Below are 17214 nucleotides of genomic sequence, written 5' to 3'. Positions count from 1 at the left end.
TTAATTACACTCACATTCGCTTTTATGTGCACTGTAAAAAATTCCAGATCAAATTGCTGTAAAAAATACCGACACTCAGAGTGCTGGTACATTTTGCCGTAAAATCCATTTTTACCTGAAAGTATTATGTAACAAAAAATCTTTGATACCGTAATTTTTTATACAGTAATGTTTACTATAAAATCACTGGAATTAAGTTTAATGTTTATTACTATAGTTTAATGTGTCAAATACTTATTTTCACTTTTGTGTACACTGCAAAAATTTCCAGGTAAAATTACTGTAAAAAAACACCGACACTCAGAGTGCCTGTACATTTTACCATAAAATCCATTTTTACCAGAAAATGTTAAGGAATGAAATATCTTATATACCGTAATTTTTTTACAGACATATTTACCATAAAATCACTGAAATTAAATAAATATTACTTTAAAAATTACAGCATAAAATTTTAGGGCAAAAATGAATTTTATGACGGAAAGGATTTTACAGATTTTGCAAGCAGAGAGCAAAAGCTTTTTACCGTTATTTGATATGAAATATTTTACAGTGTAGAAGACTTAGATTAGTCCATAATTTATGATTATGTTTCAACGAAAAGGAAATGGGTAATAATCTTTTTAAAGCAGATAAATATATGTTAATGTTGGTGAGAAATCAAAAAACTATTCTTTTTTAATCTATTTGACTTTTAATTTTGATCTATTTGATTTAATACCTAAGACAAAAAGAAGTTTGCTTTAATAAAATTTTCACTCTAAATAAAATTAAATAAATTATACTAATATTTATAAAAATTATGGAAGTAAAACCTACAATATTGCAACAGATTTATATTTAGTTCTTTTTTTTTTCATAAAATAATTTAGAAAATGCGCAAAGTGTACGTTCGTGGCTTTTATGACTTCATGAATTATTGAAAATCAGAAACATAATAATAAAAAAAAGAAATCTTATGTAAAGATTGTGGAAAAATTAACATCGAATGATTGATTTACTTTCAATTTTTTTTAAAATGCAAACGCTTTAAGTATTGATTAAGAGCAGTTTAATAGGTAATTAACAAAATTTTAAAAATAACTAAAATATATATTTCAAAATCAAAAATCAAAATATCAAAATATTAATAAATAATTATAAAAATATATTAATAAATAATTATAAGTAATTATAAATATATTCAAAATCAAAAATCAATATACCAAAATCCAAAAAGGATAGGGTATATTTTGAGCAAGTTAGATTACTGTTAAATTGATCAAGAATCTCAATACTGTGTTTCATATTTTAACTTGATAACTTCTGCTTACAGCATAATTACTTAGGATAATTTTCTTTTATTTTGAAACAAAAATAGTTAAAATTCAAAAAAATTTTAAAGCGCCTTTAGCAATATGAGCGAAACATTTTTATGATTCAAAATTTTAGTTTTAACTTACGATCTTGCTCTTTCAGCGGTACTTAAGCTTAAAACTCGTTGAACTTCAACTTGATTAGTTCCATAAAATGCAATTGCATAAAGTATTCCGCGAATCATACAAGCCCAGATATCGTGTCGCTTAGTGAAATCTAATCTGAAACTAACAAAGGTTTATAAGCATATTTATAAGTTTTAAATTTTTTATTGAAAAAAAAAAGCAGAAAATGGACGAGCGATTAATTCTCACTTGGGCCGGATCACGCTATTGGTCGAAAATGACATCACTGTTTGGGGAAGGGATATACTGTGTATTGCATAGTATTTTGGCGACAGATTTTATGTTTAGTTTTCAAATGCGCTCTATTTACACGTGGTATTAATGTTTAGTAATAAAGACAATATTCACATTTCGCACAGTTTTGTGGTAATTTTTTATTAGAATCTAAGTAAGTGAAATTAAGCTATACTGCTTTTACGTTAGCAACTGGGGTTGTTCTAGAAATGCAGGGGGGAGGCTAGCCCAGAATTTTGGATTTGATTATGAAGTTTTTAAAATTATTCATAACACAACTTAATTGCGATGTATGAGTAAATTTGAGCTTATGTTTATTTCAATTTTTGTTACTTCATAACTGCAAAAGATAGTTCTTATGAAAAAACAAACAAACGAAAAAAAAAAAAACGTATTTGTAATATTACTATACCATCTTATATTTGTAAAAACATTCATTATTTTTAGCTTTGATGAATTTAAATCAATTAAAACACAAATATTTTCTGAAACGCTGAAGTGGACATTTACCTATCTCCCCACCCTAACGACGACATAATATTAAGTAAACATTTGCAAGGAATAAATAAATTCCGAGCGAGAAAGTGTGCATACGAAATTTGTCGCCAAACTCATACAAACACCAGCCACCATCTCCCTCCCCCCAAACAGTGATGTCATTTTCGACCAATAGCGTGATCCGGCCCAAGTGAGAATTAATCGCTCGTGAAAATAGTGCTAAAGACGAATTTTCTTTAAAGTTAGAACATAGAGAAACTCAATATCACAAATTTTTAGGCAAAAAAGGAAACTAACCTCCAAATTCTAATTCAAGTCGCTTATAGAGACAATTAATTGCTGAAAATGCATAATATTTCATTCATGAAAGGGATTAAAACTAAAAAGTTAGAAAATGAAACTAAAAATAGAAATTAGATTTTACACTAAGGAAAAAAAATGGTCAAAATTAGCAAAAATGATAAAATTTACCGTGTTTCTGGCTCTATGGGAGCACCAAAAAGCTCGGTAATTTTCACCGAAGCGCTTTGGTAATGATTTTGGTAAAATTAAAAATAAAATACGGTTTTTTTAATATGTAATAAAATTCGATAAATATTTGGTAGTTTTATCATGACACCTTTGAACATGGCTTAAAAAATACAGTCCCTGGAGAAATTATTTGACGCACTTTGAGATTCTGCCGCATCTTTCCTTTTGCTTCTGGCTCAATTCGTCCCCTGACGGATTTTTTTTCTCTATGCGTCGTACACTAGCTTCAGAAACCTTCCATTTTCGTGATATTTTGCGGTTTGAAAATATTTTAGCATTCACTAGGGTTTTTAGCTTTTTTACATGGTGAAAGATCGCCATTTTTACCCATGATAAAAATGTTCTAATTGATTATTTATACACTGCGCACAAAATAAACAAATAACTGCGTAGTTTAAAATTGCGAAACATATAAACACAGAGCATAAAGTCACACACTGTTAAAAATTCCTCGGAAAAAATGGTTAAATAACAATTTATTGAATGGTAATTTTACCATATTTAGTCAAAACAGTCAAATAACCATAAATATAACGGTAATCAAACTGGTAAGTTTGAGAAAAACCGTTTATTAACTGATTTTCCCTAATACGGTTAAACAACCAGAATTTTATCGCACCAACTACAACCGACCTAATGAAGTTACGTAGTTCTTTGCCAATGCGTACATATCATAGCCGAGTGGGCTTATCTGTCGATCTCATGACTGGCAGAACTGGAGTTCGAGTCCTAGTGCTGACACTGCAATATTTCCGCCATTCTCTTCAACATAAGAAGAATTTCCGGTGTCCAGCACTCTCCAATGCCATTACCTAACGTAAAGGTGGACTCCTATTTCTAGTTAAACAATAATTTTTTTTAAAAGAAATGCTAGTTGTAAATGGTTACAAAATCGTATAGTTTTGTATTCATGGTTTTATAAACATACTTTTTGTAAATGGTTTCAAAACCATAAAGGAAAAAAAATGTTCCTTACCGTAAACTTTATGGTTAATCGGATGGACAGACAGCTGCCAGTTATTTTACCATAATTTTAGAAGGAAAATTTTAACAGTGCAAGAACACTTTCGCAACTGACACACGTGACAACTGACTGAACCGGTTTGCACTTTGTTTATGTTCGTGTATAAATTAGTTAACATTGTAATGCAATACATTAAGAATAAATACAAATAGAAAATATATAAAAAAATCTCCTGCATGAAAATCCATTACATTTATGTTTAAATATAAAAGCATTACATACGAACCCGTTCAAAACATGTAATTATTAAAAAACTACAGTGTGTCGAATATTTTGGTCAGAGACAGTAGTTATTTGATTAAATTTACTTTTCAGTTATGTATTTTTTACTGAATGTGTGATAACATAAATTGTAACTTTGAGAGCCAGAATTTCCGCCAAACCATATGAGCAAAAAATTTCCTAATGAATGGTTTAAGTACCGTATATTTTGGTTTAATCAACCAACATTATATTTTTTTCTCCGCTTACAGTTCGAATACAAAGTGTATGATACCATTTTGAAGATTGGCACTCGAAAATATTTATGACTTAAAAATCATAACACATGTTTTTGATGCAGATTTATGAAATTATTTTCTTCACGGAAATTTTAAAATTGAAAATTTTTCTTCGTGAAATCAAATCCCACTGTCAATTTTGGGGGGAAAAAATACCCTTTGGATGCAACAAAAATAAAGCGCCTTTTTAAAAATGGGCAATTTAAATAAATATTTTTATCAAAAATAATAATTTTGTGGAAAAAATTTATAAAATGAATTATTAAGAAAGCTCTTGCAACCATGAAAGTTGAGTGACCTACACAGTTTTTAAAATAATTGCAACTTGAAGGCAACGACTATGATACCATATGAAATATTGACATGCTGCATATTTATGCCATATATGCTGTATATTTATGCATAAAAATATAAGTGAAGGTTGTAGGAAAGATTCATGAAATTAATATCTAAAATATCTCTCATAATATCAAAAGTTTAGAAAAGTTTAGAAAACACAACATTTGAGTAACATTGTTGAAAACATAAGCGACTCGAAGCCAAAGCGTATAGAACCGTTTAAAAAATTAACAATTATAATATATATGGTAAAATTGTGACGAAGATTTGTGAAATTAATTTCTAAAGAGTCAAATGTGACGTAAAAAAGTTAAAAATAAATGTAACGTATTTTTATAACTCTTTTACGTTTGGCTACCGTTTTTGAAGCTATATTTATGTGTGATACTCATATAAATAATTTACATCTTAATATACTTTTTTTCGGTAGTAATTTGTAATAATGTTTTCTGAAGTGCCATTTTCCAATATTAAAAGCTTAGCTAAGTTTGACCATAACAGATGTATTTTTGAAAATTGATTATTTTTAGAATTTTAAAATTCAGTATTTATTAGTTTAACAATCGTTTGTGCAAATTATTGCTTGTTCACAACATAAAATTTACATATAAAAGGCAGTTTTTTTTCCAGATTATCAGAATCTTTATCCGTTGAAAGCAAAAACTTTATTGTTACTAGTTACTACTTCACCACAAATCAATTTGATGAGATATTGGATTAGTTAGGATAATATAAACATATTAAGAAAATGTGAAAACTCCATAACAATTTAATTTTTTTATTCAGCTAAGAAATCTAGTATGTAATTATTTTCAGTGCTACAAATTGGTGCCATTCTTAGTACACTGTAAGAATTTCCTGATCAAATTACAGTGTAAATTACTGGGACTGGATTTTATGGATGATTGCATCATCCATAAAATCCATTTTTACCGTGAAAGATTATACCATAGTTTTTGCAGTGATAATTATTTTCTCTGAGTGAGTCAGTCCTTTTATGGTAATTATTACTGCAAAAATTACGGTGTATAAGATTTTGTTTGTTCCGAAACATGTTCCTGTAAAAATGAATTTCAAGGTGCCGGAATTTTTTTAATTCCAGCACCTTGAGTGCCGGTACTTTATACCATAATTTGATTCGGAATTTTTTACAGTGTAACAGTTTCCAAATTTTGATTGCACGTAATTTAATATAACTATCTCGAAGTTCGAAATTTTGGAAAAAGTAATCAAGCTGCAAAAATAAATGATAAAAAAATGAACAAAAGTTTAAGACTTTACTTTTGTTTCTTGTTGAGGGAAATAGAAAGGTTTTTATTTTTAAAATGCTTACTCAAAAAATTCAAGTCTGCCACCCCCTTTTGCGTTGTTGTACACATTTACAAAACCACCTCCATCTTTAAAACCTATGACATACAAAGAAATTACACATATGGTAATAAGAGCAGCTTGAAATACATCTGTCCATAAAACAGCTCTTAAGCCACCCTAAAATATAATAATATTTTTATTTAATCCTGAAACATAAAAATGTAATAAAAAGTATAAATCTGAAGTTAGAAAATTTAGGTATTTATGTGCAATGCACAAAGAAAAACTGACCAGCCAGAATGACTTTTGATCTAATGATCAGAACTTAATGACTCAATCTTAATGGTTCAGTCTAATGCACTAAATCGAAATGTCGAATTTTTAAAATTCGATTTTTCTGAAACTATTCGACCAATTTCAGTCAGAATTGGTATTTTGCCATATGAAATTACATACTTTAGAAAAATGTAAAAGTTTTTATGCCTCTCAATAAAAAAAAATTCGACAATTATTAATTAAAATAATAAAAATAATAAATATTTACTTAAAGTCATTATTTACATAGAATTACATTTGGATAAACGAATTTTATAACTGAAGAGCTTAGTGGAAGATCCGTTAAACAGACATTTGTAAAAAAAAAAAATAGATTTCTCGGGAAAGTTCCTATTTTAGCTTTATTTAAATATATAACATCCATTTATATTGCTAAATTTATTCATTCTGAAGATACTCAATAGAAGAACCAGATAAGTGACTTGGCAACAAATAGTCTGTAGTGTGTCTACCACTATAAAAATACAATTCCAATTCACTAGCATATAAGACGCCTAACTCGATTCTATAAGGGGGCAGGACTAAAGAGAATAGAAGGGCTGGTTCACTCCTTTGAAGTAGCTCTCGCCGCGCCAATCCTGCGATTTTCTCTAGTGACGTCACTTTGGCGCAAAGCTCGCTCTTTTACTTCAAGAACGGAGTGTTCGGCCTTACTAGTTCTAACTAATATTGGAGCATTTCTTTTTGTGAGATATTCTAAGACATTTGTTATTTTCTATAATGACTTTCCTCAGTTTTTGCAGTGAATTTACAAGAATTTAAAACTATTATCGAAATGCCAGTTTGTGCGATAGGAACTTGAAAAAATTCTGATAGAAAAACAAAAGAAAAAAATATAATTTTCCGCGTGTTCCCTAAAGTAAATGAACAACTATGCAAAGAATGGATTTCGAAATGAAACAGTTAATATAAAACCGCAATACGTTTATTCTGTCGTTAAGAACTTTTATAAAAATTCATTATCTAAATAGAAACCGCCTCGTTACTTCAAAAAGAAAGGCTGGTGAAAAAAATTAAAAAATGGATAAAGTCAAGGAAAATTAAAATGTACATAAAAAGTATAAATAAAATATATAGTATATAGTTGGAATTCTCCTAATTTCATAACACATTTTTTAATGTAGTTATTCTAAATATTTATGATTTTTTTTAAAAATTAAATTCTCCTTATCTATAAATTATATAATCGTAAATTTAAATATCTATAAGCAATTGTAAAATTTCTAATGTCATTATGAACCTAAATCTTTATTTTGTTTCAGTAATTAGCGTTTAAGGTTGATGTTTCCTAATGATTAAGTATGAACAAATTGCTATTAACGGCATATTTTAAAACCAGGGATTCTAAATTTAACTCAACTTATTGTTATAAAAGAATATGTAGATAAAAAAGGTGTCGATATATGCTTTCATTTTTCTTAATAATTAAAGTTAAAACAGAACTTTTTAAAATAAAGTAGTTATAGTGTCATTTTCGCCAACTAGTAAAACATTTTTATAAGTTTAAAATGGTATTTTTCTTAATATAATGGCCAAGAAAGTTTTTTTGAACTATGTTAATGAACGGAAATATTGCGTTAATTACGTCAAGTTTGAAAGCTAATAACCAGAAAAAGTCTAACTTATTTTTACAAAAAGAAAGATGCAAAGTTATCATAATATCTTTGCTTGCGATGTCCGAGTTCTGTAGACACAGTGACGTCATGAAGAGGGAAATCGTAGCTTCATCTCTAAGATTCATAGATGGAGGTTGACATTGTCTGTAACTTCTCTCTCCACAAGTCAGCAAACAACCCTAGAAAAGGTTGGCTACCCTAGAAAAGGTTGACAACCCTGGAAGGCTAAGGCGCGGGGAGAAAAAATTGTCGAAAATGAAAAACTTGAAACATTAGCTTCCATTCATTAAAAAGAAATTTATGTTTTCTTTAGAATCAATAATTAAAAAAAAAAAACAGGAAAATATAACCCTTAAACAGTTTCTACATACTCTTCTTTTTTTAATTCCTGGTTCGCATTAGTTTGTGTTTCAGACACATTGTGCATTAGGTTGTTGGCATATTGAGGTCATCCCCTCGAGCCATTAAGATTGAGTCTTGGAACTTGAAGTTACGATGATTAGCTCAAAAATTATTCAGGGTAATACGTTTTTTCTTTTTTTTTAACATACAATGCATAGATTAAAAATGTTAAAAAATTTTTGCTATAAGGAAATAGTAATGATATAAACTTTTAATAATTTATGACTAATAATAAAACTTTCAATTCTAAAATGTAGAACTAAGAGCATTTTCTTGTATTTTCTATAACTTGGTATTTTTAAAATAGTATGCAGATGCACACAATTTAATTGTGAGAAAAATCCCAATCAAAATTGTTTGAGTTAACCGCTATTGTTAGAATTTAACAGTTTCTTTTCTTTTTTTTAAATTTAAGTTAATTTTTAGTTATCTGGTCCCATTTGATCATGACGAAATATTTCCTATGAAAAGTAATCGTTTGATTCACATATATTTACTAACAATAAAATACTAATCTTAAGTTAGATTTAAATTGAACGAGAAAAAATACTTAGTTGTTAAATTTTTATTTCATGTAATGCTTGTCATCAAACTTTTACTTATAAAAAAGGTTCACTAAACTCTTTACTAACAGATAAACTTAATGTTTCGATCTAATTTAATGTTTCTCTAAAGATACAATCCGCAAATTACTTTGTTTAAAAAGTTATTGATATACGATTGAGTGTTTCAAAATAAATTACTGAAATTGTGGGGAGGAAGAGAAAGCATGCAGGTTTGCTTTGAAGAAATTACTATCAAGGCTGCTGTAAAACTATCTGTTGTATCTGTTCCCGTCAAGTAACAATTTTCTTCTTACGTAGAAGTAACGACGCGCATGCGCACTGCCAAAAACAAAAAAAGAACTGAATATTAATATTCATTCGATGTTTAGAATTTAATGTAATTGTTGAGCTTAAAATTGCAATGTAATCTCTTTTCTTTTCTCTTATTAAATACTTAAAATAATCTTAGATTTGACTGTTGAATTAGAATTGCGTTGATTTCCTCTTGGTCGAATTTTTAGAGTTGCTTTGATCACTTCCTGATAGAATTTCTAAAATCAGATTTTATAGATGAACCACCGTTAGCATTTTTGGTGCATCGCCGCCGCGAAACAACATTCTTGTTGTTATAGATTGTTTCGATTTCGGATTGATCAGGAAGTGTAAAGAAAAGAAAGGTAGGAAGATTTGATAATTTGATCTATATGAAGATTTAGATAATTTGATGCTTCAAATTTAAAGTAGTTGTTTTGTTGAAAGTTGTTTTGTTTTGATTGTGTGATGCAGTATTTGTTTACATATTTTCTAAATATTGAAGCATCATACAAATTATAAATTTGATTATTAGTGTTGATAAGAATTTTTAAAATATGGAAGAATTAACTAAACAGAGAAAAATTAGAGGCGTTTTGCGTTCTAGCATAACAAAATATATTAACAAATTAGAACAAGAATTTGATGAAATAAATACTGATACTGAACTAGAACAACATTTAGATTTTTTGACTAGTAGATTAAAACAAATAAATGATTTAGATAATACTATACAATCTCTAATTGTAGATGAAAATGATTTTGATGCAGAAATTGAATCTGCAATGGAATATGGTCAGAAAATTATTTTATGGAATTCGAAACTTTCTTCTAAGATAAAATCCTTTCTTCGTAATGCAACTGCTAATAATTATGATAGGGTAAATTTAATTCAGGCACAAGAACATTCCAACAATACTATAGCCACAGAAGTTTTGAATCGGAAAATAAACAATAATGTTAAACTTCCTAAATTATCGATAGAAAAATATTATGGAGATCCGTGTGTTTGGATAGAATTCTGGAATCAATTTCAAAGTACAATTGATAAAAATGAAACATTATCTGTAATAGACAAATTCTCGTATTTAAAATCACTTTTAGGAGGTGCTACAGCTAATGTTGTTAATGGGTTTTCGCTTTCTGAGGAAAATTATGGAAAAGCTGTTAAACTATTAAAAGAAAGATTCGGTAGAGATGAATTAGTTATAAATGCTCATATGAACAAATTGTTAAATCTCTATCCTGTTAAAGATGCTAATAATGTTTTAGGATTAAGAAAATTATATGACACTTGTGAAGTACAAATTCGAAGTTTGGACTCTTTAAAAGTAACTTCCGGAATGTATGGACATTTATTGTACCCCATTTTGATTAAATTAATTCCTGAAGAATTAGCTTTAAGCTTTAACCGTAGAAAATTAGATAATGCAAATCTAAGTGATTTTGATGTAATGGAACTGATAAATTTTCTAAAAATTGAAATAGAATGTAGGGAATCTGTTTCATTCCAAAACTCGAGGGTAGATAGAAAGAAAAACTTCATTAATCATAATACTGTCGCAAAACAACAATTTGGCAATTCGCGTGAGTCACCTCGAAATCAAAATCGCCCTTTCAATTCAAATGTAAACAAAACAGTAGAATATTTAGCTCCTGTCACAGAAAGTAATTGTATCTTTTGTAAAGAAACTCATAGTTCGGAACACTGCAACAATGTAAATATTGATGAAAAAAAGGATTTGTTAAGAAAACAAGCTCGTTGCTTTTTGTGCCTTCAAAAAAATCATAGAATTAGAGACTGTAAGAAAAGGACATTTTGCGATATATGTAATCATAAACACAACAGAACAATTTGCTATCAATTTGGTAAAGCTGAGGATAAAAACGAAACTAAAATTGTTACTGCTATTTCGCAATGCCATGAAGTTTATAAAACTGATTCGTTGATTAAATCCACTATTGGAATTTATTTGCAAACATGTACCGCTATGATTAAGTCATCATTAAGTGAAGAAACTTCACCTGTTAGAATATTATTAGATAATGGATCCATGCGAACATTCGTTTTAGAAGAAGTTTCAAAAAGATTAAAACTTCCCATTGTAAGATCGGAAACTTTATCTGTTTATGCCTTCGGAGCTGATGGAGCTCAAGAGAAAATTTATGATGTTGTTAAAATCAGATTAGCTAATAGGGATCAACCTTCTTTAAATATTGAACTTGAAGCTCTAGTCACCGATCAAATATCTGCTACTAATTTACCAGCACCTGATACCAACATTCAAAAAGCATATAAGCAGTTGAGAGGCTTACAGTTAGCTGATTCCTATGACTCTAAAGAAAATAAGATAGAAATTTTAGTTGGAGCTGATTTTTATTTTGACATTGTCAGTGGTAGAATTAGAAGATTGAACGATAAACTGGTAGCTTCAGAAACCATTTTTGGCTGGTGTCTTCAGGGACAAGGAAGCATTCATAAAAATCTATGTAGCTTCAAAATTATCGTCGAAGAAAAATCCATCTCCGATCAACTAAGAGAATTTTGGGAGCTGGAAAACTTAGGGATTAATGTGGACTCAGAAACTAAATATAATGTTGAAAAGGAGATAATGAAAAATTTTGAAGAAGGAATTTCATATGCAAATAATCGCTACAAAGTGAAGTTGCCCTGGAAACCTGAATTAAAGAGTATGTTACATAATAATAAGGTAGTCGCCAGTAGAAGATTTCAGTCTTTGAAAAAATCTTTCATCAACGATCCAGTCTATTTTTTTGAATACAACAAAGTTTTAAAAGATTATCAAAAAGAGCACATTATAGAGCCTGTTACAAAGGAAATCGAAACTTTGAATGAAGAGAATTGCTTCTACTTGCCTCACAGAGCTGTGGTCAGAAATGACAAGAGTACAAGTAGATTACGAGTCGTCTTTGATGCATCATCGCATTCTGCTGGACAGATTTCACTAAACCAATGCTTGTATACTGGACTTAATTTATTACCTGATCTTTTTCTTCTTTTGATTAGATTTAGACTTCATCCAGTAGCTGTGACTGCTGACATCAAGCAAGCTTTCCTGCAGATTGAAATTGATGAAGAAGACCGAGACTACACCAGATTTCTTTGGAACAAAAGCCCAGACGATTTCAGTCCTGATGAGACCTACCGGATGACAAGAGTTCTGTTTGGTGTGACATCTTCTCCTTTTCTACTTAATGCCACCATAAAACATCACTTGAAGAGGTATGTACAGAAATTTCCTCATACTGTTCAACTGTTAAATAAATCGTTGTATGTTGATGATTGCCTCATAGGCGAAGATGAGGTAGAAAGTGCTCTGACTACCTGCTTAGAGAGTTATGAAATTTTTAAAGATGCTAGCATGTGTTTGAGAAAATGGAAAACAAATTCCCCAGAACTGTTTCACAAGTTGAAAGAACATAAATTAGAAGTAGATGACATAACTGATTCTTTTGATCAAACTTTAATACCTTCAAAGGTCCTGGGAGTTGCATGGAATCCCAAGGAAGACTATTTTTACTTTGATACTCGAAATGTTGAATTATTCCTTAAGAAAAATAAGGGGACTAAAAGATATATTTTACAAATTGCAGGTCGCATATTTGATCCTATTGGATACATTGGGCCATTTACTATTCGTATCAAATGCCTGATACAAGAAATATGGTGTTTAGGCTTAGATTGGGATGAGGTTGTACCAAATAAAACCATTGAGGCATTTAATAAATGGTGTGATGATTTAAAGAAATTGAGTAACATTCGATTACCGCGTTACTATTTCTCACATGCATTACCTAAAGATATAGACAATATCCAGTTACACCTATTTTCAGATGCTTCCATCAAAGCTTACGGAACGGTTGCCTTATCTAAGAGTAAAGCTAAACGATGGAAACATCATTACTAGTTTTGTTGCCTCTAAAGGACGAGTTGCGCCGTTAAAGATGCTCTCTTTACCTAGATTAGAACTTATGGGAGCACTTTTATCTGCTAGACTGAGTGAAAAAATCATAGAAGGTTTGGAATTTCCAGTTGAGCGAATTTTTTGGACTGATTCGTCTATTACGTACTTTTGGATAAGAGGTTCACCAGATAGGTTTAAAATTTTCATAAAGAACAGAATTCAGGAAATTCACAAACACAGTAATCCTTCAGAATGGTTTCACTGTCCTGGAACGGATAATCCAGCTGATTTAATATCACGTGGACTTTCAGTTTCAGAATTAGAAAACAGCGACTTTTGGTGGCAGGGTCCACTGTGGCTGAAAGAAGATGAATCGTCGTGGCCAAAATCTTTAGAAACACACAAAGAACTTATTGCAAATCCAGAGACACTAGAAATTCGGAAAGTTTTAACTTTAAACACAAACGTCGCAGAGAGAAACGAAAACATCAACAATTTCCTTAATCGATACTCCTCTTTCACTAGGTTGGTTAGAATTACAGCTTATTGCTTAAGATTTCTTAAAAACTGTAAAGATACAAATAGAAAAAGGGATAATTTAAGTACATTCGAGCTACAAAATGCTACACAGGTGTTAGTAAAATGTGTGCAATCTATAGAGTTTAGCTCTGAGATTAAATGCCTAAAAAACAAACAGCCAATTCCTCAAAATAGCAAAATCATATCATTGAATGTGTTTATGGACGACAATGGACTTATGAGAGTTGGTGGTCGCTTGAAATTCTCCGAGTTAACAGAATCACAAAAATATCAAATGCTTTTACCGAAATCTCATCACCTTACACAATTAATCATCGAACACTTTCATAACAAATCATTACACTCGGGAGTTCAGACAACACTTTATTTGATTAGACAATTTTACTGGATACCTTCTGGACAAGATAGAGTCCGAAGATTCATACATAAATGCTTGACTTGTTTCAAGACTAAGACACAAACTATTCATCAAAAGATGGGTAACTTGCCCAAAGATCGGATCGTACCCTCACGACCCTTTGATAAAGTTGGTTTAGACTTTGCTGGTCCCATATTAACAAAACCTAATTTGAAGAGATCTAAGGTTGTAATTAAATCTTACATCGCTATATTTATTTGCTTCAGTACTAAGGCTACTCACTTCGAGGTTGTCTCAGACTTGACAACAGATGCTTTTTTTAGCTTGTTTGAGAAGATTCATTTCGAGACGTTCAAAACCGTCGATTATTTGGAGTGATAACGCATCTAACTTCAAAGGTGCAAGAAATGTTTTGAACTTAATGCTTGAACTTTGCCAGTCAAACTCTGTGAAGAACTTTAGTGCTGAAGAGGGAATTCAGTGGCATTTCACACCGCCTGCGTCTCCTAACTTTGGTGGTCTGTGGGAAGCTAATATTAAATCCATGAAGAGAATACTCTTGAAAGTCACAAAATCTAACTTACCAAATTTTGAAGAACTGACTACGCTCGTAGTGCAGATCGAAAGTATTCTCAACTCACGCCCACTTTCGCCCATGTCATCAGACCCTAACGATCTGCCGCCGTTGACACCAGGACACTTTCTAGTTGGAGCTCCGATTATGTCATTTCCTGAACATCATACTGCTCCAGATTCTTTTTCTCTTTCTTCTAGGTGGAGCCTGATTCAACGTCTGAAAGACAGCGTTTGGAATAGATGAAGCCATGAATACCTGAGTCAACTACAAACACGTTCGAAATGGACTTGTCAACAAGAAAATCTGAAAGTTGATCAACTAGTCCTTCTTAAAGATCCTAGTAAGACAGTAATGCAGTGGAATCTGGCTAGAATTGTGAAAACTTATCCTGGAGAAGACAATCTTGTCAGAGTGGTTGACGTCAAAACAGCTAGAGGAACTTTTCGTCGAGCCATCTCTAACATACTTCCACTACCGGATGATGTTGGACTAACATCCAACGGGGGGCGGGATGTTCCCGTCAAGTAACAATTTTCTTCTTACGTAGAAGTAACGACGCGCATGCGCACTGCCAAAAACAAAAAAAGAACTGAATATTAATATTCATTCGATGTTTAGAATTTAATGTAGTTGTTGAGCTTAAAATTGCAATGTAATCTCTTTTCTTTTCTCTTATTAAATACTTAAAATAATCTTAGATTTGACTGTTGAATTAGAATTGCGTTGATTTCCTCTTGGTCGAATTTTTAGAGTTGCTTTGATCACTTCCTGATAGAATTTCTAAAATCAGATTTTATAGATGAACCACCGTTAGCAGTATCAATTTTCAGCATATTCAAAAACATAAACATTGAATATCTGATTAATTTAAATTTATTTTATGTTGCGAAGTGACAGAGAGAAACGGACAATTTTGGAATATTTATATTTTTCTGGATACAATAATGGGGATATACTATTTTCACAACATTCGAGCTCGTCTCAAAAGCGGCATATTTTTTTAAACTCTATTTTTATATTTGTAACTAGTAGAGGTTAAATCATAAAATTTTTATTTTCTGAGTGTATTTTTATTTCTCTTCTAAGCTGGTGATACATTTTTAGATAAAAAAAATTTCATTCTTCAAAATCAAAAGTTTTAAAGAGGAGTAAAAACACTACATTTATTTATATATGAACTTATTTATTAATTTATTTATCAATTAAATTTATTAAATTATTTATTTATTAATTTAATTATTTATTTATTAATTTAATTATTTTTTAATTCATTTATTTATTAATTTATTTATTTTTTTAATTTATTTATATATTAAATTATTTATTTATTTATTTATTTATTTATCTATCTATCCATCCATCTATCTACCCATCTATCTATCAATCTATTCATCCATCCATCCATTAATTTGGTTCTTTATTTACTTCAAAAGTGTTACTACAAAGTATTTTGATTTTTCTCTTTTCCTTTTTGTTAAGGCAATATTGCAAGCTACTTTTCTTTAAGAGTGATTTCGGAAATTTTATATATTTTTTCCCAATAATTATTTCAAAGTTACTTCATCAACTCTATTTCTTATAAAAATTGTTTAAATAAAGCTTTCAAAAATTAAATAAGACAATGTTTTCAACAAATATGTATACTTACAAGTGATGAATAAAAAGTACAAATGGCCCCCAAAGATACGAGAGAAATTTCAAGTGACAAATCCGTGACAGCACTAAGAGCTAGAACTGCCCCGTAGAGTGATATCACCATGTAAAATATCTAAATTATAAGCATGTGAAATTATAGTTATACATGTTAAAGTTATATAATAAAATATGACTTTTAAATCAAAAGTTTCAAATTACCATCTGTACCAAGAACAGAGTTGATATTATGTACCTTATCATCTTCCCATACCTTATTTCAAGAAACTGTGAGGAATTAATATAAAATTATAACATAAGTATTAAAGTGATTAAAACTATTAAAATTGAAAAAACAGTATAGTTTTGTTATATGCGATAAAATTTGGTAAATATGATAAAATTTATTAATTTTGCAAAGATTATTTAGTGCATGGTAAAAAAACCGTTCATTCGGTTAAATTTACGTTTCAGTTTTGAATTCGTTAGTAAAAATATGGAAACAAAATCTATAATTTTGAAAAACAGAATTTCTGGTTAACCGTCAGCACATGAGCAGAAAAATTACCAAATGAATGGTTTAAATACCATATATGTTGGTTTTATCGTAGAAACTTTTTTTCTCCGAGTATAATTACCTCGTAAATTGTTGAAACACCACATCGAAAGTAAACGGGTATGAAAATCCATGATGCCAAAAACATGCCAATAGGAAACGTTAACGGAGCCAAAGACAACTCATATCCGTAAAGGTAAACTTCAACTGGCGTTGAAAGCAATGTAGACGGTGATACTAGCGTAACTACAACTGACAAAACTACTGGAAGTTTAGTCATTCTTCTACCAGCAAGGATATATTCCTTCGCTGTCTTCTGTTGTCCAGCATATTTTCTTGAAGCTATTCCAATCGATATTGAGATCAATAGCGAAACACATATCACAACATAATCAACTGTACCCAATATCTGTTTTGTCACCATTTTTTAATTTAATTTTTCAACGAAGAATCCTCTTTGCTTTGTGAATTTAAGTTAAAAAAACAAATGGAAACT

At 30.0% G+C, this 17214-nt stretch overlaps 1 protein-coding gene across 1 annotated transcript in view; it reads right to left on the bottom strand.

Annotated features, from left to right (window-relative positions):
- LOC122269404 (putative sodium-dependent multivitamin transporter) overlaps positions 1-17214 on the bottom strand; it is a 29758-nt gene extending 12544 nt beyond the window's left edge. The window contains exons 1-5 of the mRNA XM_071184227.2: positions 16801-17214; positions 16385-16450; positions 16179-16298; positions 5941-6095; positions 1443-1583 (exon numbers count right to left, since the gene is read on the bottom strand). Coding sequence (XP_071040328.2) covers positions 1443-1583; positions 5941-6095; positions 16179-16298; positions 16385-16450; positions 16801-17142 — 824 coding nt within the window. The 5' untranslated portion in view covers positions 17143-17214. The remainder of the gene's footprint in view (positions 1-1442; positions 1584-5940; positions 6096-16178; positions 16299-16384; positions 16451-16800) is intronic.

Source organism: Parasteatoda tepidariorum, chromosome 10, assembly GCF_982258835.1.
Source record: "Parasteatoda tepidariorum strain Cologne lab strain chromosome 10, Ptep-v5.0, whole genome shotgun sequence".
Lineage (NCBI taxonomy): Eukaryota > Metazoa > Arthropoda > Arachnida > Araneae > Theridiidae > Parasteatoda > Parasteatoda tepidariorum.
Note: the sequence above shows the minus strand (reverse complement) of the source record. Positions and strands in the feature narration are given on the sequence as shown.